The 25,950-nt window shown below is 35.6% G+C and overlaps 1 protein-coding gene across 1 annotated transcript; it reads right to left on the reverse strand.

Moving 5' to 3' along the window:
* Positions 1-15,344: 15,344 nt before the first annotated feature.
* Positions 15,345-25,470, reverse strand: LOC148252879 (putative FBD-associated F-box protein At1g61330). The gene is made up of 5 exons (XM_088207774.1): positions 24,819-25,470; positions 24,431-24,788; positions 20,177-20,282; positions 19,889-20,029; positions 15,345-15,419 (listed from the first exon to the last, which is right to left on the reverse strand). Exons 1-5 carry the CDS (start codon positions 25,126-25,128, stop codon positions 15,345-15,347), a joined length of 990 nt encoding a protein of 329 aa, XP_088063900.1. The 5' UTR covers positions 25,129-25,470.
* Positions 25,471-25,950: the final 480 nt, after the last annotated feature.

Genomic DNA, 25,950 nt, shown 5'->3' on the forward strand with positions numbered 1-25,950 from the left:
GACTCAAATTTAAATTATTAGTAGTAACTATAAATAAAAAAGATTATTATTATATTAAAGCTTTTTTATACATGTCTCCACTATTTTCCCTTTCACCCTTCTTATACACACTCTCCTATTATAATATAGTGTTACATTAGTTACCTATCTCTTCTTTTTTGCCAAACAAACCTCAACTTTCTAAACAAGAAAATAGAAGATGATTATAGTAAAATATTATATATTGAAAGCAAAGACTACTGCATAATGAAACATCATAAAAATGGAGTAGTTAAGTAATTAGGAAAGTAAGATATAGATAAAGATTTTAGATATGAATTGTATATATACATATACACACAGTTCAAGGCCACACAATAATGAAGTTATTGGCCCAATTTATTCTCTAATATTGTTTTAAACTTATTTTGTTTATATTTAGCTTTATACCCCACAATCTCTTCCCCCCCTCCCTACTAAACAAATTCCTTAAAATAACAATTTATCCAATCGTTTAATTTTGTTAAATAGAAGGATATATTAGGGTTTTTTTTGTCTTAAAACCTCTCCCCTATCTTTTCTTTCACCTTTTTTACCCTCTTGTTCCATTTTTACATATTATACATCAAAACTATTGCTGCTTCGTCGCATTAATATACAGAATAATAAGAGAATGCCATTAAACTAATTCTAAGCTCTCCAGAAGAAGACAATAATCGAATAAAATACCAATGAATTCTATACTCACATCCACATATTTTAGAACAATATTCTTCAAGAGATACCAATTTTTCAGCTCTGATAGGTACGGATTGAATTCACAATTGTCGATTTTCAGGTTTGTTAAAGTTGTTCCATAATTAACTCAATCTGAAGAAAGGATTGGCCTGGTGCCTACACTAGAAAAATTTAGTTCAATCTCTTCAACATCTTTTTCTATTGCTTGTTTGATCCATGATTCAATGGTTGGGATCACGGGTCCATTTGGATTTAGGAAAATACGAAATGATTTGATTTTTAATCCTTCATGGTGACGAAAGATGTGGTCAATGATGGAGATAAGTGCTCCACAGTTGTACCCTCGAGCGAATTCCTTATCAAAGATCAAGCTTTTATTGTACTTCCAAATATTTCTTAATTTCAATGCAAGGAGGCTTGATCTCGCTGTTTGTTTGACTAGTAAGAAAGTGAAGATAGTCTCTACAACTTCACCAGGGATATTGTAAGAAATCATTAAGTTTTGATTTGGATTAATAAGACTATTGTCACCATGATTATTTATTATCTGATCGGACATCGTTTTCCTCTTCCTTTCTTGCGCAGCTACCATTGATAGATTGGACTGAGAATTTTCTTATGAAAATTGCAGGAGAAAGAAAAGAAAATTGTTACACCCCAATACTCAATATAAGGCACAATTCATGCTCATGCCATTTCATGCAGTGAGCCCATAAAATATATACATGCGTAGGTAAAAAAAAAAATATAGTATAACCTAACATCTCATGTGATATATACAGTAATTATATATACAAAACATGATATCAGAATTTAGAGTATAATAGAATAAAATAAAATTTTTCGAATATGCACAAAATATACAAAAAATAAGAATCCTTGTTACAGGTTCTACTTGCCTGACAGCGGTGCTGACTCTTCATTCTCCTCTAAAAAATATCAGGGTGAAATTTAATGAGTTTTACCAACTCAATAAGTATTCATCTTCTCTTAACCCAAATAAAATTTCATGCAAACACACAATAAGAAAAATAATAATAAAAATGTTTCAGTGCAAAATTCATGTTCTTATTTTCACTATTTCATAAGTTCTTCGTCGATCTTATGAATTCTCTCGAATATCATATACAAATCTCAAATGTATATTCCCATACTCTCGAAAGTTATAGATACACTTGAATGTCATTTATCATCTCGAAACATAATTACACATACAAAAGATTACATATACACTCGAAAGGTTATTTCTATAGTTTTATCGCGCAATGCCGTTTATGTCATTATCGAAGAAAGGCAAAATGGATTCCCCCACCTCATGGATAGCACACACACACACACATCACACATCACACATCACACAATGGCCACAATAGATACGGTTGCTAGGTGACCCACACTCACACAAATGCCGATCCACGTCTGAATTAGGTTTCAGACTCTATCCATGTGAAGGTTCACTATGCCAGCTGAATTTCAGCCACACACACACACTCACTCCCCTCCTCGATTCAGACTAAGCGAGAAGGTATTCAGGGTCCCTACCCTATTCGCTCCTACTCTTTTATTCCAAAATTCTTAATTTATTTAAATGATCATTTCTTAACCTTAATTATTTCTTTTTCTTTCTATTTTTATCTTTTTATTTTATTTCTTTTTCTTTTTTAATTTTTCCTTAATTAGAAATTTTTCTTTTCAATTTCATATTTCATTAGTCCAAATAACTCTCAGTCTATTGGGTCTATTTTCTAGTTTCGTCTCCTCATAGGGTTCCAATTGCTTAGGTTTACTGATAATAATTTCGGTTCTGTTTTTCCATTAAAATTGGCCAATGTACGTTCAAATTTCAAAATTCATAATTTTGATAAAATGAATGCACTTTTCAAAATTCAAACCCAGTTGAGATTTAGAAATACTTACACTCCTACATGTCTTCCCCGATCCGTCTGAATGTCCTAATTTTCTTGTACACATGACATAATTAATTAAAATATTTTAAAATACTAAAAATTAATTTAACCAAATTACACATTTCAACAACCACCCAATGGAATACCCGAAATTATCGGGATTCGTATCTGAAAACCTTTCAGCTCTCTGTTTAGAAAATCAGATTCTTGTTTTTCGAGAAAAACTTTTTAGTTTCTCAGATGGCAAACCGAATTTTTATTTCCCAAGAAAGACTTTTCAGCTTTATGAACGGTGAATCAGAACTCCAAAAATGGTGGATCGGGTTCCCATGCTCGAGGAAGACACTTTGGCTTCCCAAATGGGTCAATTTTCCCCATTCCTGAAGAAACCCCAGTTCCTGCACGGGTGGGTGGCTCGGCCAACCCGACACCAGCCCTGCCCCATCGCCGCTCAACCACCCCCAAAACTTAAAAAAAAATCGTTTGACCTTTCGGGGTGGGCGATTTAGCCTTAGCTTGGCTCTCGCTTGCCTCACCTTGCTCACTCCGCGGTCTTTTAGCTCCCAAACCTGCACACACACACACAACATTAACACTCATTTGGTCAAAAACACAAACTGAAAGAAGAAAATGAACGAACTAACTCGAGTGCGGTGCTCGAAAACCTGAATAGCCTCAGTTTTGGATTACGTCGCCACACAGCGGTCCTCGACTGCGATTCCCTTTCTTCTTCTTCCTCCTCCGCGATTCTCTCTCTCCTCTCCCTTTGCGTGGCCGTTCTCGACTTTTCTTTCTCCCACTTGACCACTCCTTTTCTCTTCCCTTTTCTCTCCTTTCTTTTCCCTTCCCATGTTCCCTTTTGGCCTCTCTCTTCGTTCCTTTCTCTTTTCTCTCTCTCTGCTTCCCTGCGTGAATGTCTTCTTCTTCCTCTCCTCGATCTCTCTCTTTCTTTCTCCTTTCTTCTTTTCGGCTTCTCCTCTTAAAATGAAAAAAAACCCAAATATCTTCCCCTTTTATACCCGTTCCCTTAACCGTTGGATCTTTATGACTCGATCTGGGCTGTTTGTTGGTTTTTTTAAATCTCCTCCATTCGATCTCTTCAAGCAGTTCGATCTAGGCCGTCCATTCTCCTGATTTCCTTTGCCTCCTTCCACTTCTCTTTATTTATGTTTACCCACTTTCATTTAGGTCCCTAAAATTAATTAAAAGTCCCAAATTTTAAAAATTCCTTTCATTCACATCCAAACTCAAGTTTTATTTTATTTATTTTTTATGTGGATATTATAATTCTCCCATCCTTATAAAAATTTGGTCCTTCAAATTTGATATGTCTCTAAAGCAAGTAAGGAAATTGAGCTCGTATCGAATCTTCAGTTTTTCAAGTAACTTCTGTTGGTGAATGGTGTCGTTAGAGTACCTTAACTATCAGAATAGTCTTATTCCTCAATACTCGCTCCTGTTTGTCCAATATTTTTATGGGTTTCCTTATAAGACATATCTTCTTCAATAGGAACCTCTTCATACTGAATTATATGTGATGGATCAGGATGGTATTTACGTAACATGGATACATGAAATACATCGTGAATGTTAGCCAACTCTAGTGGCAATGTCAATCGGTAAGCAGTAGATCCAATTGTCTCCAGTATTTTGAATGGTCCAATGAAGAGAGGGTTCAATTTGCTTTTCTTCCTAAATTCCATAATGCCCTTCATTGGTGACACTTTCAAGAACACATGATTTCTTGTTTCAAATTTCAAATTCCTTCTATGGTTATCTACATAACTCTTATGTCTACTTTGGCCGGTTTGAAGGTTTTTCTTAATTAGGACAATCTTGGAGGTAGTTTTTTTAATTAATTCGGGTCCAATTAATTTCCTTTCTCCAATTTCTTCCTAACACACAGGAGATCTATAGGGTCTACCATAAAGTACTTCATATGGAGCTGCAGTAATACTGGACTGATAGCTATTATTATATGCGAATTCAATCAATGGTAGATGGTTGTCCCAATTTCCTCCCATCTTTAGCGCACAAGCCCTACACATATCTTCTAATGTCTGGATGGTTCTCTTTGTTTGGTCATCCGTTTGTGAGTGAAAAACTGTGCTGAATGATAAAGTGGTGCCTAAGGCTTGTTGAAGGCTCGTCCAAAACCTAGAGATGAAACGAATATCTTGATATGAAACTACTGATACCAGGATTCTATGAAGTTTAATAACTTCCTTAATATATAATCTGAAAAGTTTATTTAGAGGATCTGTAGCTTATATTGGTAGGAAGTGAGCTGATTTCATTAATCGGTTAACTATCACCGAAATAATATCGTGGTTCAATCTAGTTTTAGGCAAACCCATCACAAAGTCCATACTGATGTGTTTCCACTTCCACTCTGGAATTGGTTGAGGCCGGAGTAATCCCCCTGGCTTTTGGTGTTCGACTTTAATCCTCTGACATGTGAGACATTTACTAACAAATTCGGAGATATCTTTCTTCATCCCAATCCACCAATACCGAGGTTGTAAAATCTGATACATTTTGGTGATGCCTGGGTGTATGGTAAACATAGAATTATGTACTTCCTCTAATGTGAGTCTCTTCAAGTTAGGGTCATCAAGAACACACAATCTTCTTCTGAATCGAACCAACCCATCATCGTGAACTCTGAAGTCAAACCTTAAACCCTGTTCAGTTTCTTTCGTTACATCCCTATAGCAATGTCAGTTTCTTGAGCATCTTTAATTTTCTGAATTAATATTGGGTCGATTCTCAAGCTGGCTATATACATTCCCCGTTTATGAATACTCCATTGTAATTCTTGTAAGGTCTCTAAAGTCTTACATTCAAAAGCTACTAGTTTTATAATCGTGCTAGGGTACTGCGACTCAGTGTATCAGCCACCACATTTCTTTTCACCAGATGGTAGGATATTTTGTAATCATAGTCCTTAAGAAGATTCATCCATCTACGCTGGTGCATGTTCAGTTCATTTCGCGTGAAGAGATATTTAAGACTCTTGTGATCAGTATAGATCTCAAATGTCTCTCCATACCGATAATGACGCTAGATCTTAAGGGCATGTACAATTGCAACTAATTTTAAGTCATGGGTAAGGTAATTTCATTCATGATTCTTTAATTGTCTGGACCCGTAGGTGATGACTCTATAATTTTGCATTAACACACATCCTAAACCCTGACCTGACGCATTAGTATATACTACATAACCCCTTGATCCACTTGGTTGTGTTAGGATTGGAGCCGTCATAAGTCGATCTTTGAGTTCTCTAAAGTTATTTTCACAGTCTGGGGGTCCATTCAAACTTAACATCCTTCTTAGTAAGTTTGGTAAGAGGGGTTACAATCTTAGAGAATTCTTTCACAAATCAGCGATAGTACCCAACCATATCCAAAAATTTTCGGACACCTTTTACCATAGTGGGATTTTCCAATCCCATGATAGACTCAACTTTTATTGGATCTACAGATACTCCGTCTTTAAAAACTACATGACCCAAAAAAGTGATCTGTTTGAGGCAGAATGCACACTTCATTTTATATACAACTCTTCTTTTCTGAGAGTTTCCAAAACTTGCCTTAAGTGTTCAACATGTTTTTCTCGACTCTTTGAGTAAATCAATATATCATAAATGAACACAATAAAAAATTGATCTAACCAAGGCTCAAACATCTGATTCATCAAGTCCATAAATACTGCTGGGGCATTTGTCAATCCAAAAGGTAAGACTAAGAATTTATAATGGTCATACCCGGTTCTAAAGGTAGTCTTTAAAATATCATCGGGTTTAATCTTCACCTAATGGTAACCGAATCATAAATCGATATTGGAAAAGATCTACATCCCTTGTAATTGTTCAAATAGGTCATCAATTCTGGGCAAATGATATTTATTCTTGATGGTAACTCGATTTAGTTATCTATAATCAATACACATTTGCTTGATTTCATCTTTCTTATTGATAAATTTTACAGGAGCACCCCAAGGAGAAACACTAAGGTGAATAAATCTTTCCTCTTGGAGTTATGTTAATTGCTTCTTTAATTCTTCCATTTCAACTCTCACCAGTCTGTAAGGAGCAATGGAGATTGGTTGGGTGCCTGGTTGTAAATCAATGAAAAATTCTATTTCACAATCCGGAGGTAATCATGGAAGTTCGTTAGGGAATACATCTGCATACTCACAGATTACCAACACATCCTAAAAATCAATCTTCTTATCTTTATCATCTACCACGTCAACCTTTACATGTTAGACTCAATAAATTATATAACTTAAATAACCATACTATATGATAAATAACACCGTTTAATTATGAAGTAAAAGTTTCTTTATTAGGGATATTAAATACAACATTCTTGTTACGACAATCTAAAGTCGCATAATGAGCTACTAACCAGTCCGTTCCTATAATTACATCAAAATCTCCCACATCTAAAAGTACCAAATCTATTTTTAATTCCCTACCAGTTATCTCTATTATATAATTTTTATAGATAACATCAGAAAGTAATACCTTCATGTTTGGTGTGGATATCATCAAGATATGCCCCAAATAAATAGGTGTAACACCTAATCGTGGTGCAAAAATGTGTGACACGAATGAGTGTACGAAACCAGGATCTACAAATACCTTAGATAGGTTCATTGAGATAGGATATATATCTTGAACTACATCTGGGTTTGCTTCAACATCTGTTGCAATAAGTGTGTACACTCGTCCTCATCTTTGAGCTTCTAACTGTTCCTTTATAAGTGGGCAATTATGGATCAAAATGTGACTACCACACTTAAAATAAGATCGAGTGACACGATGGCATGACTGATTACCATGATTCTTTCCACAAGTACAGTAGGTTGATGCCCTACCAGGAGTTGATGGTGGTCTAGGAGATACCTCTGTTACCATTCTGGGCCTCTTATCTTGTGAACTAAACCCTGGAATATGTCTTCTTGGAGGTATTGGGGGTCTAGAATTGCATGCTTCGAAGGATGAACCCCTTAGTCTACTTTTTACTATTTCTACTTTCACCAAAACCTCATCATAGGTCTTCAATTCAAGAACTGTAAGAGCATCCTAGATCTCTGGGTGTAGCCCCCACTAGAATTTTCTCGCCCTCAACCCTTCATTAGTCAAAATGATTGGAGCAAAATAGGTTAACTCAGTGAATCTTCGAGCATTTTCAACGACTTACAGGTTCCCTTGAGTGAGTTATATGAACTCCAACTCTTTTTGGTGTTGGAGTCACGCTGGAAAGTAATCGACATTGAACGCCCCTAGAAATCTCTCCCAAGTGAGGGGAATAGGTAAAATGGTCTGTCTAAATTCCCACCAACGGTCATATTCACCCACAAGCAGGTATGTAACCAGAATCACTTTCTATTCAGAAGTCACTCCCAAAACTTGGAATGCCTTTTCAATTTCTTTCAACCATCCTTCAGCTTCAATAAAATTCTTGGTACCAACAAATGTAGGAGGATGGAGTCTTAGGAACTTTCTGTGACAGTCTAGATCCATAATGACTGGTTCTGAATTGTGTGGAGTCGGTACTAGAGGAGGGCTAGGTATCCCTTCTCTAGGCTGGTTAACAAGCTCCTCTACCATGTGGTATAACTGGTCAACATGCTCTTGTAAGGACATGTAATCAGGAGGTTACTCTGGTGGAGTCCATCCACGTCTCATCTTACAACCATTCATTTAGAAAAGAATGAATTAGAACATTTCAAAATAACATTTCCTACTTTTCAACACCCAAATAGTTACAAAATATTATATTTAAACTCTAAAACCTCATGCACAAGGGATATGAGGCGTAATTCCTGCTCATACCATTTCATTCAGTGGACCCATAAAATATATACATGCGTAGGTCAAAAAAATATAATGCAACCTACCATCCCATGTGATATATACAGTAACTATATATACAAAACATGAGATCAGAATTTAGAGTCTAACAGAACAAAATAAAATTTTTCGAATATGCACAAAATATACAAAAAACAAGAACCCTTTTTATAGGTTTTACTTGTCTAACAGCAGTGATGACTCTTCATTCTCCTCTGAAAAATATCAGGGTAAAATTTAATGAGCTTTATCAACTCAATAAGTATTTTTGTTCTCTCAACCCAAATAAAATTTCATGCAAAATACGTGATAAGAAATAAAAGCAATAAAAATGTTTCAGTGCAAAATTCATGTTCTTATTTTTACTATTTCAGATGTTCCTGATCGATCTTATGAATTCTCTCGAATATTATATACAAACATCAAATGTATATTTTCATACTCTCAAAAGTCAGATACACTCGAATATCATTCATCATCTCGAAATATAATCACACATATACAAAAGATCATAAATATACTCGAAAGGTCATTTCTATAGTTTTATCGTGCGATGTCGTTTATATCATCATTGAGAAAATATGAAATGGATCCCCCCACCGCATAGATAGCACACACACACATATCGCACAATGGCCACAACATGTATGTTTGCTGGTGACCTACAATCACACAAATGCCTATCAACATATGGATTAGGTTTCAGACTCTAGCCATGTGCAGGTTCATCATGCTCGCTAAACTTCAGCCACACACACACACTCCCCTCCTCGATTCAGACTAAACAAAAAGGTATTTAGGGTCCCTGCCCTATTCACTCTTACCCTTTCATTCCAAAATTCTTAATTTATTTAAATGATTATTTCTTAACCTTAATTATTTATTTTCCTTTATATTTTTACCTTTTTATTTTACATCTTTTTCTTTTTTAATTTTTCCTTAATTAGAAATTTTCCTTTTCAATTTCATATTTCATCAATCCAAATAACTCAGTTCAAATAACTCTCAGTCTATTAGATCTATTTTTTGATTTCATCTCTTCATAGGGTTCCAATTGCTTAGGTTTAGTGATCATAATTTGGGTTCTGTTTTTCCATCGAAATTAAGACAATTTTCGTTCAAATTTTAAAATTCATAATTTTTATAAAATGAATGCACTTTTTGAAATTCAAACCCAATTGAGATTTAGAAATACTCACACTGCTATGTATATTCCTGGATCCACTTGAATGTCCAAAATTTCGTCTACACACGACATAATTAATTAAAATACTAAAAATTAATTTAATCAAATTACAGGTTCCAACGACCACCCAACGAAATACTCAAAATTATCGAGATCCATATCCAGAAAACCTTTTGGCTCCCTGTTCAACGAATCAGATTCTCATTTTTTGAGAAAAACTTTTTAGCTTCCTGGACAGTAAATTAGATTTCCATTTTTCGAGGAAGACTTATCAGCTTTCCGAACGAAAAATCAGAACCTCAAAATGGTGGATCAGGTTCCCATGCTCGGGGAAGACCTTTTGGTTTCCTGAATGGATCAATTTTCCCCATTCTCAGGGAAATCTCCTCGGTTCCCGTGTAAGTGGGTGGCCTGGCTGAGCCACCATGACCAACCCGACACCAGCCCCGCCCCACCATCGCTCAACCACCCTAAAATGTGAAAAAAACTTTTTACCTTTTGGTGTGGGCAATTTGGCCTCGACTTGGCTCCCGATCGTGTCTTCTTGGTCACTCCGCAATCCTTCATTTCCCAAACCTGCACACTCACACACATGAACACTCGTTTGGTCAAAAACATAAATCGAAAGAAGAAACGGTATACACTTAACTGGAGTACAGTGCTTGAAAACCCGAAAAGCCTCGGTTTTAAATTTTTTCGTCACACGGTGCTCTTCGGCCGTAATTCCCTTTTTTCTTCTTCCTCCTCCACAATTCTCTCTCTCTCATCTCCCTTTACGTGGCCGTTCTCAGCTTCCCTTCCTTCTGCTTGGCCACTCCCTTTCTTTTCCCTTTTCTCTCCTTTATTTTCCCTTCCCTTCTTCCCTTCTGGCTTCTCTCTTCTTTCCTCTCTCTTTTCTATCTCTCGGTTCCCTCGTGCGACTTCCTCCTCTCCTTGATCACGTCTCTCTCTTTTTCTCCCTCCCTCTTTTTAGCTTCTCTCAAAATGAAAAAAACCTTTATCTCTTTCCGTTTTATACCTGTTCCCTCAACTGTTGGATTTTCATGACTTGATCTGGGCCATTTGCTTTCTTTTAAATCTCCTCAATCCGATCTCCTCAAGTGGTTCGATATGGGTCGTCCATTCTCTTGATTCCCCCCCCCTTTCCACTTCTCTTTATTTATGTTTTTACTTTTTTTTTCTTACCCACTTTCATTTATATCTCTGAAATTAATTAAAAGCCCCAAATTTTAATTTTTTTTTTCATTTACATCCAAACTCTAATTTTATTATTTTATTTTTATTTTTTCTTAGGTGAATATTACAAAAATTCTACTAGATATACTTAGATTTAGCAAGAAGAGAAAATGTGAGGAATCACAAAAGGGGTACTACATGCGATATATATTTATCTCCATCATCTACTACACCGGTTACGAAATAAAATTTAATGTTTTTTGAAATTTTTTTTTAAGCTCTTAGGGATACAAAATTCTACTGCTGGTTTTGTCTTTTCTGGAGTAAATAATCATTATAAAATTCCAAGAATCAGCAACGCGCTGATGTGGCAGGTAGTGGTAGATCGAGATAAGCAAGTAACACCAATGTTGTTTTGCATGCGTTATATTTGAAAGCTGAGTCATTTCATAAATAGACTTTGTATTTACTTGGTAAACCTGTTTGCTCTTTGGATTTAATTGGTAAAAAATAATTTCTTACGGTAAAATAAACCTAAGTTATTAATTATGATTACTATAAATTTATATATATCTCATAAATAAAATTTTTTAAATTACGACAAAAGTACCATAATGGCGGCATACCGCGGGGGGGGGGGGGGGGCGCTCCAGGTGCGGCGGCTCCGCCGGTTCTCCTTCGCAGATGGGGTTTCTTCTTCAGCTAACTTGCATAGAAAAGGACAGTGAATACAATGGTTGAAAAATATTGTGAAACGGAAAACAGGAAGGGGTTCATTGGAGACAGTTTAGTGTTTCGGCTGTGGCGGGTCCGTCGCGCTTTGACAACAGTTTTTGGTTCATCCACCGTCCTTTTTGCTCTGATATGGCCATAGGGAGGGAAAAATTTACCTTTTTGATATTCGGCGGTGGCTCCGGTGCGTCAGTGGTCAGAGATCAGCCTCCTTCTCCGGCATCTGGTTTTTCTTTTTCGATACGGGCTGGTTGGCCAGGGTTAGGCTCTCCAATGATGTGATGTTTAAATACCATCCCGTGTCGATTTTGACCATCCGTTCGGGGACGTGGAAAGAGGGGGCTCGCTCGATGATTTCTTATTTAGGCTGATTGTGTGGACGAATCTGGACCGTCCAGCGCGATCAATCTCGTTCGTCGGATCGCATCTAAAGAGGGAATGCATCTAGGCCGTTCGCATGCCCAGGATGCGATCTGGGTCGTCGGATCGCCTAGGCACGCGTGGAGCCGATGTCAAACTGTCTGTCACGCTGTATGCTCTACTTCCCTTGGGTTTCTGACTAGATTGTCCCACACAGCCAAACTTTTTCTTTTTATTATTCAGCCCCTTGTTTTTAAATTTTCTTTCAAAAATGCCCTCAGATTTAAAATTTTGCCCATTTTTTCTAAAATTATTTTCAATTTTGTCAATAATCTATTTTTTTCCTCAAAATTCAACAAAATTATATTGAAATAAAATTACATTAATTATTTATATAATTTTTATAAATAAAAAAGATTATCTCGTGCTGATTTTCAGGTCCGGGTATTACAACTCTCCATTCTTTAAGAAAATTTGGTCCCTCAAATTTGTCACATTCTCTCTTAATTAAATAAGTGGGGGTACTGTGCTTTGAAGTCTAATTCTAGTTCCCAAGTGGCATTTCCCTGCATGTGATTCTGCCATAAGACTTTGATGAAAGAAATCTCTCTATTGCGAAGCACTTTGCTATTCCAGTTCATAATGTCTACCAGTACCTCATCATTGGATAGATCTTCTTGGAGTAAAAGGGGCTTGGGGGACAAGATGCGTGAGGGGTTCGAGTTATACTTGCGTAGCATGGACACATGAAACACATTATGGACGCTAGATAGCTTTGAAGGTAGTGCTAGTCTGTAGGTGGACATACCAATCCTATCTAAAATTTCAAAGAGCCAAATGAACTGGGGATTTAACTTTTCCCTGTTGCCAAACCTACTGACAATTGCCCATATATCATTATGCCCTGAACGTGTCTTAGGTAACCCTGTCACGAAATCTATTGTGATATATTCCCACTTTCACTTTGGGATCGGTAATGGCTAAAGTACCCCGCTTGGGCGTTGATGCTCTACCTTAATCTGTTAACATACCAGACACCTAGAGCAAAGTGAGCTATCTTTTTTTTCATCTCACTCCACCAAAATTGGGGTCCCACATTTTGATACTACGAAAATAATCTGCTCGAGTCAGAATCCATACTTGCTCAATTTTGCATATAATTTCCCTTTCCTGAGAACCTACAAAACCTAAGTTAGGTAGTGAGCGTATTTCTCTATACTCTTTGAATAGACCAGAATATCATTGATAAACACAATAATGAATTGATCCAGAAATTATCTGAAAATCACGTTCATCAAGTCCATAAAAATGACTGGTGCATCCAAATGGTATGACCAAGTACTCGTAGTGTTAGTATATGTTTATGAAGGTTGTCTTGGGAATGTCCTCTGTTATGATCTTTACCTGATGGTAACCCGAACGTAAGTCTATTTTGGAGAAGACCTGAACACCCTACAACTGGTCAAAAAAGTCATCAGTTTTGGGGAGGGGGTACTTATTCTTGAACGTGACTTTGTTCAATCTCTTGTAGTCTATATATAATCTTAATATCTCATCCCCTTTCCTTCCAAATGTGATTCTAGCACCCCAAAAAGACATATCATGTCAGATGAATCCACTATCCTGTAATTCATTGATATATTTTCTCAGCTCTTCTATCTCAATATGACTCATACGGTAAGGGGCAACCGAGATAGGCTGGGTGTCAGGTTAAAGATTTATGGTGAACTCAACTTCTCTATCCACTAATAATCTGGGTAGTTCATCGGAAGATACATTCGAAAAGTCTCAAACCAACGGGATCTCTTGAATGCAAACTTCTTTATTAGGTTTACCTATATAGAGAAGACAACCGAGTTAAAGTGCTATGTAATAAGAAAATTTCCATGAAGGAATAATTTTTAAAACTTTTATTAACTTGTAAATGACACTTCGTTAGGAGGGTTGAATACAAGTTTCTTGTGGAAATAATCTACGGTGGTGTGATATGTCGCTAACCAGTTCATTCCCAGAATTACATCAAAGTCCCCCATGCCAATCTCTATCAAGTCTACACTCAGTTTTTTATCTGCTATGTCTATGATACAAGCTTGGTATATAACCTCCCATAGTAGTATCTTACTCCTAGGGGTAGTCACAAACAGTTCAGAATCAAGTTTATCGAATAATACATTCAAGTTTTATGCAAAAATATGTGAAATAAATGAATGTAAAACACCAATATAAATCAAAATATGTGCAAGATGATTACAAATAGTGTATGTACCCTGTATCACTTCCGGGTTGGCTTCAACATCTTGCTGGGTGAGATTGTAAGCTCTACCCTGGATAGAAGGTATAACCTTATTCTAATTTTGTGGGCACTCTCTCGCGTAATATTGGGCACTCCCACATATGTGGCAGGTATTATTGAGATGATAGCAGGATCGATCCCCATAATTCTTACCATAGTGCTGACAAGTCCTACTGCGTCCTGTTGCTAGAGCTAAAGGAGGAGCCTGAGTTGCTGGCCTAGACATCTTATTCTGCTGAACCAGTATTGTGGGTGTTAGTATGCGGTGTGAGACTGGGGGTCTGGGATTCCCTACTACTGGAGGGAAGATACGGATGTTCTTCTCTACTAGTTGTGCCTTGGCCAAAATAGTTGAGTAGGTGCTGAACTCAAATACGTACAACTGTTATTTGATCTCCAAATGGAGGCCCCACTCGAATTTTCTTGCCTTTCTGCCTTCATCCATCATACTCTCGGGTGAATGTCAGCCAAGTTCTAAGAACTTCCGGGCATACTCTGACACAATCATGTCACTCTGGACTAGTTGTGCAAACACCATTTCCTTCGAATACCGGAGGTACTTTGAGAGGTACTCTGTATTGAAGGCCATCAGGAACTGTTCTAAAGTGACTAGAATGGGCAGGGTAGCTTACTTAAGCTGCCACCAGCGACCTACCTCTCCCACGAGTTTGTAGGTGGCAAGTACAACCTTCTTTTCAGGAACCATCTCAAGAGTTGCAAAAGCCTTTTATGTCTTAGCTAACCAATACTTGGCCTCTTCGAAGAAGGATGCCCCTGCAAAGGTAGATGAGTTTAGTCTTTTGTGCCTTTCAATATAGTCTGGGTCCATCATTGGTAAAATTGGGTCCTGCGAAAGAGGGACTAGATTGTGCTGGGGAGGAACTGGGTGGCCATGTGGTGGTGCCGGATGATATGATGGAGGCATTAAATTGTACTGTGGCAGTACCGGATGATACGGTGGAGGAGCATGATTGTACCAGGGTGGCTCCGGATCTTTCCCTCTGGGAATGACTCAAATTGTGGCAGCGGGGGAGGGTTAGACAACTCCTTCCTTTCCTCCATACCTGCTGGGCAAAGATGAGTCTCTCCAATATCTCAAAGAGTCAATCAACATCCTCTCGAAGCGAACCATCTCGGGCTGCTCAGTTTAGTGGGGGCCTCCCTTTCCTCATATCTTTGTACCTGCATTTCACAAGGAAAGATTGAGCAATAGTTTATATTTGGTGTTTTTAAGTCATTGTGTAAGGAATGGTTTTGAGGAACGCGACTCTAATACCAATTGTAAAGGCTCGAAACTCAAAGTAAATGAATTTATATTTTTAAATGCGGAAGTAAGTAATAATATTAGGGTTTACATTCTTTACACGATAAATTAGAATGCCTAATAGGGTTACGGAAATGTGCCTACTACAACGACTCATAGAAAGAAGCAAATATATGGCTTAAAACAAATAGATAAATATCCTACGAGTTAACCTCCATTAGCTCTTAAAGGGGGTCCGAGAGGTAAACTACTTGTAACCTTCTTGCTGATCGGTATATGAATATTTGTCCTTTGATCTAAAATGGTTAATAGAATAGTGAACTACACTAGCTTAGTAAAAATATCACACTAATTATCTATAAGAAAAACCAAAGGTTGGTAAAAATCACAAAAATAACTAATTGAGCCCTTAATTTAAATAAATTCATTTATCGTAAAGGAAACTGTTTATTCCATACTTACGGTTATGAGTTTTTCAAAAATTAACCTATGAAGGATAGTAACCAAATGATATTTTAATTTCATGTATAAAATTGGTAATTCTTTCTTTTTAACCTACTTACTGGTACCCCTAGGGGTCCATAGGGATGTCCCTCCCACACGGGAACCCAATATTCAGATTTATCAATTAACCGGTCGTCCCATACCCTATCCAGTAATGAGTGCCAAACATTCAATCATCTCAATATCTCGTCCGGTATGAAGGTGAACCATATCTCCCAAACCCTTCTAGTATGAGATTTTCTAACCCTGTTCGACTGGGGTAACGTTCATGATATGGTTTCTTATGTACTGGGCTCGTCTGTCCTTTCCCAGGATACTCGGTAAATCTTTCACATAAAGATCCTCATTAACAAAATAACCACTAAGCGTATACCAATATCTCATTTCATATTCACAGATTAATTAAATGACATTTATATAAACAATATAATTTCATACCTCAATAACCAAGAAACGTACTCATGGCCTTTATTTTTAATCAGTCAATTGGATCAAGAAAGTAACGATTAGACATTCAATAAATGAGAAAATAATTATAAACAATAATTAAGGCACATTACGGGATAATAATCAATTTAAGCAGCAAAGGAAAATGAATATGCAACACAGATAAACTAGGACAAATATAAACTTACCGATTCCGGTTCCACTAATGACCTGTAATTATTTTTAGAATTTTTTTAATTTTTCACAAAACAAAACATTATTGATTATTAAGCCTTAATTTACCGTAACAGAGAATATGGTGAGATATTCTTATCCAGATTAGTGTTTTGAAATGCCAAACTATCTACTACATCTCCTAGTAGGTCTCGAGTTTTCTGAATTTTTCCTACAAAAATCAAAATACTCATCACGTACATAAAAGTACCTCAAAAAATACAAAATCGATGTTGAAAATCCTTTTCAACCAATTTTAGGGTTTCGGCATGGCGCTGCCACCGTGCTCCGGTGCTGGCTCCACCGCCCATGGTAGTGGTTTGCCTCGGCCTAACCAGTTTTGGCTGGTTTTGGCCTGTTTTACACATATCCCTACAGAAAAATACATTAGGAGGACTCGATTGGCTAGAAAATAAAAAAAATTGAACTTACCAACGGGGGAGTCTCTGAGTGCGGCAGCTCCACCGGTTCTCGTTCGTAGCTGGAGTTTCTTCTTCAGCTAACCTGCACAGAAAAAGACGGTGAACACAATGGTCGAAAAATTGTGTGAAATGGAAAATGGGAAGGAGTTCATTAGTGATGATTAGGATTTTGATAACGGCGGCTCTGCCATGCTTTGCCCCCAATTTTTGACTCATCTGTTGTCCCTTTTGCTTCGATATGACCATAGGGAGGCTCAGAATTGAATTATGAGTGTGGAGAGAAATTTTTTGCCTTTTTTAGCGGTCGGTGGTGGCTTCGGTACGGCGGCAGTCGGGGATCAGCCTCTTTCTCCAGCGTCTGGTTCTTTTTCTCCTGTACAGGCTGGTCAGTTAGGGTTAAGTTCTCATGTGATGCGATATTTAAGTACCCATTCCGTGCCGATCTGGGCCGTCTGTTCGGGAACATGTGGAGCGAGGAGGGCTATTCGTTGATTTCTCATTTAGGCTGATTGTGTGAAAGAATCTGGGCCGTTCATCACGATCAGCCATGTAATACCCGGGCCCAAAATTTAGTTCGACATTAATTTTAAAATTTTTAAAAATATATAGAAATATAATTTATAAATATATAAATTTTTATTTAATGTAAAATTAGGAAAAAATAGGTAGAGGATGAAATTTAAAATAATTTTGAAAAAAAGGGGTGAAAATTTGGGTTCGGAGAATATTTTTGAAAGAAAAATAAAAAATTAGGGGTCAAAATACAATTAAAAAAGTGCACCATGTAGGATAGCCCAGTCGGTGCCTTCGACGAATCGAAGCGTGCTGCATGGTAAGGCACACTGACTCGGTGCCACGCGGAAGGCCATGCTGACAATCCACGTGCCTGCGATCAGACGACCCAGATGCATTTCCGTGCGCGTGGACGGGCAGGATCCGTTCTCTTCTCAGGCACGATTGGACAGTCGCGATTAGATGTGATGAACGGTCCAAATTTATTCTCTTTAAATGTGATCGTGCGGTCGAGATCAAATTGTAATGAACGGTTCAGATTCATTTTCTCTTTAAATGCGATCGGACGGTCGAGATCAAACGTAATGAACGGTCCAAATTTTAGGAAGATGGGTACAAGTATCTCATATCACACCAAACTCAAACCCTAGCTGCTACTCTCATATTGGAGAAAAAGAACCAGTTGCTAAAGAAGGGAGCCGATCGCCGACCACCGCTGCACAGCCACCTCCGACTGCTAAAAAACGGTAAAAATACTCCTATATGCTGGGAATTTGATTTCAAACACCCCCATGAAAAAATTCGAGCAAAAAGAATGGTGGATGAGGCAGAAATCGTGGGTAAAGCCCAACGGTACCGCCATAGACAAAATAAAAAATCACATCTGATGAGCCCCTTTCTGATTCCTATTTCATGTAATTTTTCCACCATTGTGTTTACCATTCAATTTTCTACAGGTTGACTGAAGAAAAATGCCCAGCCGCGAAGGTGAGTCGGTGGAGCCGCCACACCAAAAAATCTCACCTCTGATAAGTTTATGTTTTTTGATTTTTTTTCAGCCAACCGAGTCCCTCTAACATGTTTTCTCGCTAGAATGAGTATAAAACCAGTCAAAATTGGCCAAAACTTGCCGAAAACAATGAGTCCGAGGTAAACTGCCACTGCGAGCAGCAGTGCCATAACCAGAGCATGGCGGTGCTGCTGTGCCAGAATTTTAAAATTGGCCGAAAAAGATTTTAACACCTATTTTAGGATTTTTTGGGATATTTCTAGGTACGTGAAACATGTTTTAATCTCTGCAGGAAAATTCAGGGAAGTCGGAGACCGCCACTAAGTGCAATAAAAAGTTTAGTATTTCGGACACCAATTTGAGTAAGAATTCCTCATCTTATTCCTTATTATGGAATTGAAGTTTAATTATCAATAATATGGTATTTTGCGTAATTTAAAAAACTTCAAGAATTAATTACAGGTTACTAATGGAGGGAGAATCAGTTATTTATTATTGTTGTCCGTTTAACTGATTGATTGATTTTATAGCTTTAAATGCATAATAATATACTGAAATTGGTAAAATAATTTAATTGTGTTTCCTTAATGCATGTATTGTTTGTTTTACATTGATTTACAGTTAAATTGTGAAACGAAAAATTAAATGTAAACAAAAAATTGATTGGTTAAGTGAATGAATGAATGGTAGCTTTACTAGATATTCTGGGAGATGGTGGACGGATCGGATACAAAGGAAACTCAACCGTGAACGTCGCTTCATACCGGACGGGGTATCAAACCATAAAAAAAACAAAGAATTTAATCCACGAAAACAACGATTAAGGTTCCAATTCACAAACATTAAGGTTCTATTCAAGTTATAAATTTAATACATAAAATTCATCAAATCCAAGAAAAAAAAAACATAAAAAAACCACTGTCTTTATCATTGAGAAAATAAGACAAAGAGTATTAAACATAAGACGTATGATGCCTATCTTGAAATGTAAGGAGCTAGCTAAGCTAGGCTGCAGTTTCATGAATATTGATATAAATCCTCATTTACTCGGAAGCCCAAAGTGAATGGAACCAAGTTTTCGAATGCGCCGGACGAAGAGTTTTAGCATCGTTGAAGGACTCGTAAAGAGATACTCGAGCTTGTTTCGATGCTCTCCATGAATAGAAAAGCTCATGATAATAGCATGCATCACCGGGACCAATTTTCAGAGCATCTTTCTTAGGAGTTACAAGAAATAAATTTTCTAATTTGCATGTCTTCTTTTCAGAAAAAACATCACCATCTCTATTTCGCATTTATCAAATTTATGACCTGATATCTTGATAAATTTAGTCTTGTGTAGAGCAGGAATAAGCATATCAAGCTTGTTCCTCTGGCGAAGCTCCCAATAAGATGTACGAATGAAATTGAAGCCATTAAGCTGCAATAGTAATTTTTATTTTAACCATGTAGTTGATAATTTATCATAAGGAAAATTAATAAATATATATATTAAGAAGAAGACATTATTATACATATGCATATAAGCCAGTTGAATTTTAGGGTATATGTAGTGAGAAGTGCTTACATCAATGAATAGTCTTTCTAGACTAGGAAAAGATGTCAGAAATGTGACGATATCGAAAAGATTAACAAAGCTACCGCCATGCATCAACAGTTGATATTCCTTCGTGCTAGGAAAAGCAAGTAGCATTGGTTTTACATTTTCACTCGCAATGTTCCTGGATAGGCCTTACAAGAGTACGCGCACACACACACACATATATATATATAAATGATAAAATTAAACAAGAAAAAAATTTATATTTTATAAATTATAGATGTACATATCCAAAAAATTAATTTGATGAAGTAAAACAAAATTTTTTCTTTGGAAAACAATATTTTACTATCATTTCAAACTCAATTAATACGTAATAAAATAATTTTAAAAAACTAGAAAAATACATGTACACCAAATTATGTATAGTTGTCTATCCAAGAAAACTAGTTATGCATGAAAGAGAAAAAAATGAAACAAAGAATAATAGAAAACACATAAACATCAATAATTTATCATGTTACTGAATAGTAATAAATGAGGTAAAACAAAATGATAAGAATGGAATAATTTAGCTTTCCTATTAAACTGTTTGTTCTCTTTATAACTCGAGTTGATAAATTAACTCTATATTTTACAACTCAAATCACTCACTTAAATTTTGAACTTAAGTTATTAATTATAATTAACTTAAATTTCTGTATACTTCATCAATCACAATTTTTTAAAGTACGATAAAAGTATCATAATCTCTTCATTTAAGTTTTAAGTTTCTTCGTGAAGACCCGGACAAAATATCACTTTTTAAATATTTTTTAAAACTTATTAAGAATTCCAATTTATGTTATTAATTGTTACTGTGCATATGAAAAGAGAAAATGATGTATTAGGGTTTTACTGCCTTAGAAACTCTGCAGTGTCTTCTTTTTCACCCTTTTTACACTCGTGTTTCATTTCCAAACGTTACGCCTAAAAAGATCTATAATATATACATTTTGTGTGTATATGTTCAGATATATATACTTATAGCTCCAGGACTTACCCTTTTCTTCCCCTATCCCAAACATACGTAAGAAACATGCAACTAGAAGTACAAAGATAGCTTTAGCAAAACATAGTTCGTCGAGAGCAAAAAGTTCAATATGCATGCATGTGTGTGGATATATATTGAGTAAAACATTATATTAATAAAAAATGCAGTTAAGTAAGAAACTCATATATAAACAAAGAATATCTAACCAGTATGAAGGTCATGAAGTTGATTATGCATATCATTAGTGAAAAATCATATATGTACTTGTGTTTTTGTGTGTGTGTGTGTGTGTACCTTGTGCTTCAATGACTTTTGTCCCTCTCTCCCAAACAAACCTCAGAAAAAAAAAAAAACAGTGCACGAGGAGATAACTACAGCAAAATTTGTTCAAAAAAAAAATATTATAATAAAAAAGTGCATTCAAGTAAGAAACTTTGAAGATAAATATTCGAAATATATGTGAGCATGTAGTCATACCTCAAGGAACTTGTTGGTGGTAAAGAGAACCTTAAGATAACGTAGATTAAAAACCCGATCATTTTAAAAGGGTGCCTAAGATCTTTTCCTAAACTAATAGTGAGTAGCACATCTTCTAACTTGTCAACATGATGAAATTGGAAGAAAATAGGTTTTCTACTGCAATGAAATGGTTTTAGAGATTGAGCATTAATTTCAAGATCCAACAAGCTTTCACAATCCCCAATTTTGCAGTACTCTAACCCATTTCTGCTTTGTTGCATTAATATACAGAATAATAATAAAATAGCACTGGACTGATTCTAAGTTCTCTAGATAAATGCAACAATATAGGATAGCCCCAATGAATTTTATACTTGCATCCACGCATTTCACAACAACATTCTTCAAGATACGCAAGTTTTTAAGCCTTGGTGGATACGGATTGAGTTCACAGTTGTCGATTGTCAAGTTTTTTGAAGTTATTCCAAAATAAAGCCAATCTTAAGAGAGGATAGGAGTGGTGCCTACACTGGAAAAATCCAATTCAACCTCTTCAACATCTTTTTCTATCGTTTGTTTGATCCAAGATTCAACGATTGGATGATGGGTTCATTTGGATCTATGGAAAGACGAAATGATTTGATTTTTGATCCTTCACGGTGACGGAAGATGTGGTCGACGATGGAGATAAGTGTTGCACGGTGGTACCCTCGAGCGAATTATTCATCGAAGATCAAGTTTTTGTTGTACTTCAAAATATATATGGATCTCGATGCAGTGAGACTTGATGTCGATGCAATGAGACTTGATCTCGCTGCTTGTTTGTCTAGTAAGTAAGTGAAGATAGTCTCTACAACTTCACCGGGAACATCATAAGACATCATAGAGTGTTGATCTCGCTGCTATTAATAGATTGGACTGAGAATTTTCTCACGATAATTACAGGAAAAAGGAAAATTCTGCCGGATATACTCGGATTTAGCGAGAAGAGAAAATGTGAGGAATCACAAACAAGGTACTACAGCATCATATATATTTCTCTCCGACATCTATTATAGTGGTTATTAAAACAAATTTTATTCTTTTTCTAAAAAATTTTTTATGCTCTTGAGAATACAAAATCCTGCTGCTGGTTTTGTCTTTTCTGGAGCAAACAATCATTAATGCGCTGACGCGGAGGATCGTAGTCGACCGGATTCATGAACTGGTTTTGTAATTATCCAATAATTATCATGGTAAGAAAATTAAGAGATATCTTACCTTAACTAGAAACATTAATGAGTCAACTTTAGTTTTCGACAAGAAATGATTTCTTATGGTAACAAAATTCACCTATATTTTATTTTAATAACAATTAATTATTTTATATATCCTTATTTGCATTTTTCAATCTGGGTTTTTTTGAAATTACTTTAAATATTTTAATTACAGTGATTTTCGGCTTTCAAAAGGTGGTTGCAAAGTATTTTCTCAGGAGGTGGTGGATTTTCTTTTGAATCAACATAGAGTTTAATTAGATTTAAGTTTTGATTTCCTTTTTTTCTAGTTGCAGATTCATTGTTCTTAAAAAAATTATCATTAATTAATATACTGAATTTTGAAAACCATTTTCGCTCACGGTTAATTAGTACCAAAATAACATTTTCTTCCTTATAATTCACTTTTATATGCATTAATTTAATTTTTATAATGAGAAAAAATATTATTAAAAGTTTAAATTCATATAACTAATGTTTCAAAATGTTCTAAAACACAATAGTATTACTCATTAATGGCGATTTTAAGGCTTGTCCAATCATTTTTTTTTAATTAGTACAAAAATGTTATCCTCATTTTGTTTAAAATATTATGTTTCTCCCTTGTTTGATTTATAAATAATCATGTCATTAGTTTTAAACCATATGATTGTCGTATGGTAATGACGCATTTAGAAATACCCATTTTAACAATTAACTTATTTGAGCGATCGATTTTAGGTTACGTCGTTTCTTCTTTGCTTTCATTTCCGAATATGTTCATTTATTTACGGTATCAACTATTCTTTTTGTTTCTTTGACTTTTTAATTTATTTTAGTACGTTTTTCAGTCAATGAGTTATTTCTTGTTTTAGACCAACCAATACAATGTAATTGTAATTTTATTACAATCCTATTTTCTGTTCAGCTAATAATTATTATAATACAACCAATAATCCAGAAATTTAAGTCTATAATACCGCTACATTTTTAATATCTAAATATTTTAAATTTGTTGAAGAAGTTCGTTATCAAAGTAAGATTTTTTGTACCTATAGTGTTGAAATTTCGATAAGATTTTGTTATTAATTAATGATATCTAAATGTATAAAATTTTAAACTACAAAAAGTTTTATTTGGTAAAATAAAATCCAAAAAGAAAAAATTATTCTTAAAAAAACTAGAACTAGAAGTTTTACTACTATTATGCATAGCACATTTTGATGGGAATATTTGAATTCAGTTTGATAAAGTAATGCTTAATTATGAATTTGATTTATTTAATACATATCTATACTAAATATAAATTCAAACCATTGAAAAAAGATATAAAACTTAACCAACGAAAATAACAGTTAAGGTTCAAATCGCACATAACTAAGGTTCTGTTCAAGTTATAACTTACATATATAAAATAACAACTTATCTAATCGTTTTATTTTGTTAAGTAGAAGGATACATTAGGATTTTTTTTATGTCTCGAAACCTCTCCGCTATCTTCTCTTTCACCTTTTTTACCCTCTTGTTTCATTTCCGCATATTACACCTCAAAACCATTGCTGCTTCGCCGCATTAATATACAGAATAATAAGGTAACGGCACTGAACTAATTCCAAGCTCTCCAGAAGGAGGCAACAATCGAGTAAAGCACCAATGAGTTCTATACTCACATCCACACGTTTCATAACAACATTCTTCAAGAGACACAAATTTTTAAGCTCTGATAGGTGCGGATTGAATTCACAGAAGTCGATTTTCAGGCTTGTTAAAGTTGTTCCAGAATCAACCGAATCTGAAGAAAGGATTGGCGTGGTGCCTACACTGGAAAAATCTAGTTCAATCTCTTCAACATCTTTTTCTATCGCTTGTTTGATCCAGGATTCAATGGTTGGGATGACGGGTCCATTTGGATCTAGGAAAAGACGAAACGATTAGATTTTTAATCCTTCATGGTGACGAAAGATGTGGCCGATGATGGAGATAAGTGCTCCACAGTCGTACCCTCGAGCGAATTCCTTATCAAAGATCAAGCTTTTGCTGTACTTCCAAATATTTCTTAATCTCGATGCAAGGAGGCTTGACCTCGATGCTTGTTTGACTGGTAAGAAAGTGAAGATAGTCTCTACAACTTCACCAGGGATATTGTAAGAAATCATTAAGTTTTGATTTGGGTTAACAAGACTACCTTCACCGTGACTATTTGTTATATGATCGGACATCGTTTTCCTCTTCCTTTCTTGTGCAGCTGCCATTGATAGATTGAACTGAGAATTTTCTCACGAAAATTACAGGACAAATGAAAGAAAATTCTGCTGGATATACTTAGATTTAGCGAGAAGAGAAAATGCGGGGAATCACAAAAGGGGTACTACGCATGATATATACTTATCTCCGTCATCTACTGCACCGGTTACGAAATCAAATTTGATGTTTTCTGAAAAAGAATTTTAGGCTCTTAGGGATACAAAATTCTGCTGCTGCTTTTGTCTTTTCTGGAGCAAACAATCATTATAAAATCCCACGAATAAGCAACGCGCTGACGTGGAGGGTAGTGGTAGACCGGGGTAAGCAGGTAACGCCAATGTTGTTTTGCATGCGTTATATTTGAAAGCTGAGTCGTTTCATAAACAGACTTTGTATTTACCCGGTAGACCTTTTTACCCTTTGGGTTTAATTCGTAAAAAATAATTTCTTACGGTGAAAAAAATTCGTAGAGATTTTAACATAACTAGAGACATTCAAGAGTCAACTCTACTCTTTGGATATATTACAACAAATAATTTCTCATAGTAAGAAATCCCCAGATATTTTTTTTATCGTAAGTTTTATATATTATAGTATATTTTTATTCTACTCTGCGAACCAATGATCGAGAAGTTCAAGTCTATAATACCACTACATTTTTAATATTCAAAAATTTCAAAGTTGTTAAAGAAGTTCATTATCAAATTCTTTGTAGCTAGTGGTGTTGAAATTTTGATAAGACTCTGTTGTTAATTATTGACGTCTTAATATAGACAAAATCGTTATAAATCTACATTCGTGATAACTATGCTGAAATCTATCCACGCAAA

Source organism: Carica papaya, chromosome 7 (assembly GCF_054855325.1).
Source record: "Carica papaya isolate Zhongbai chromosome 7, ASM5485532v1, whole genome shotgun sequence".
NCBI lineage: Eukaryota > Viridiplantae > Streptophyta > Magnoliopsida > Brassicales > Caricaceae > Carica > Carica papaya.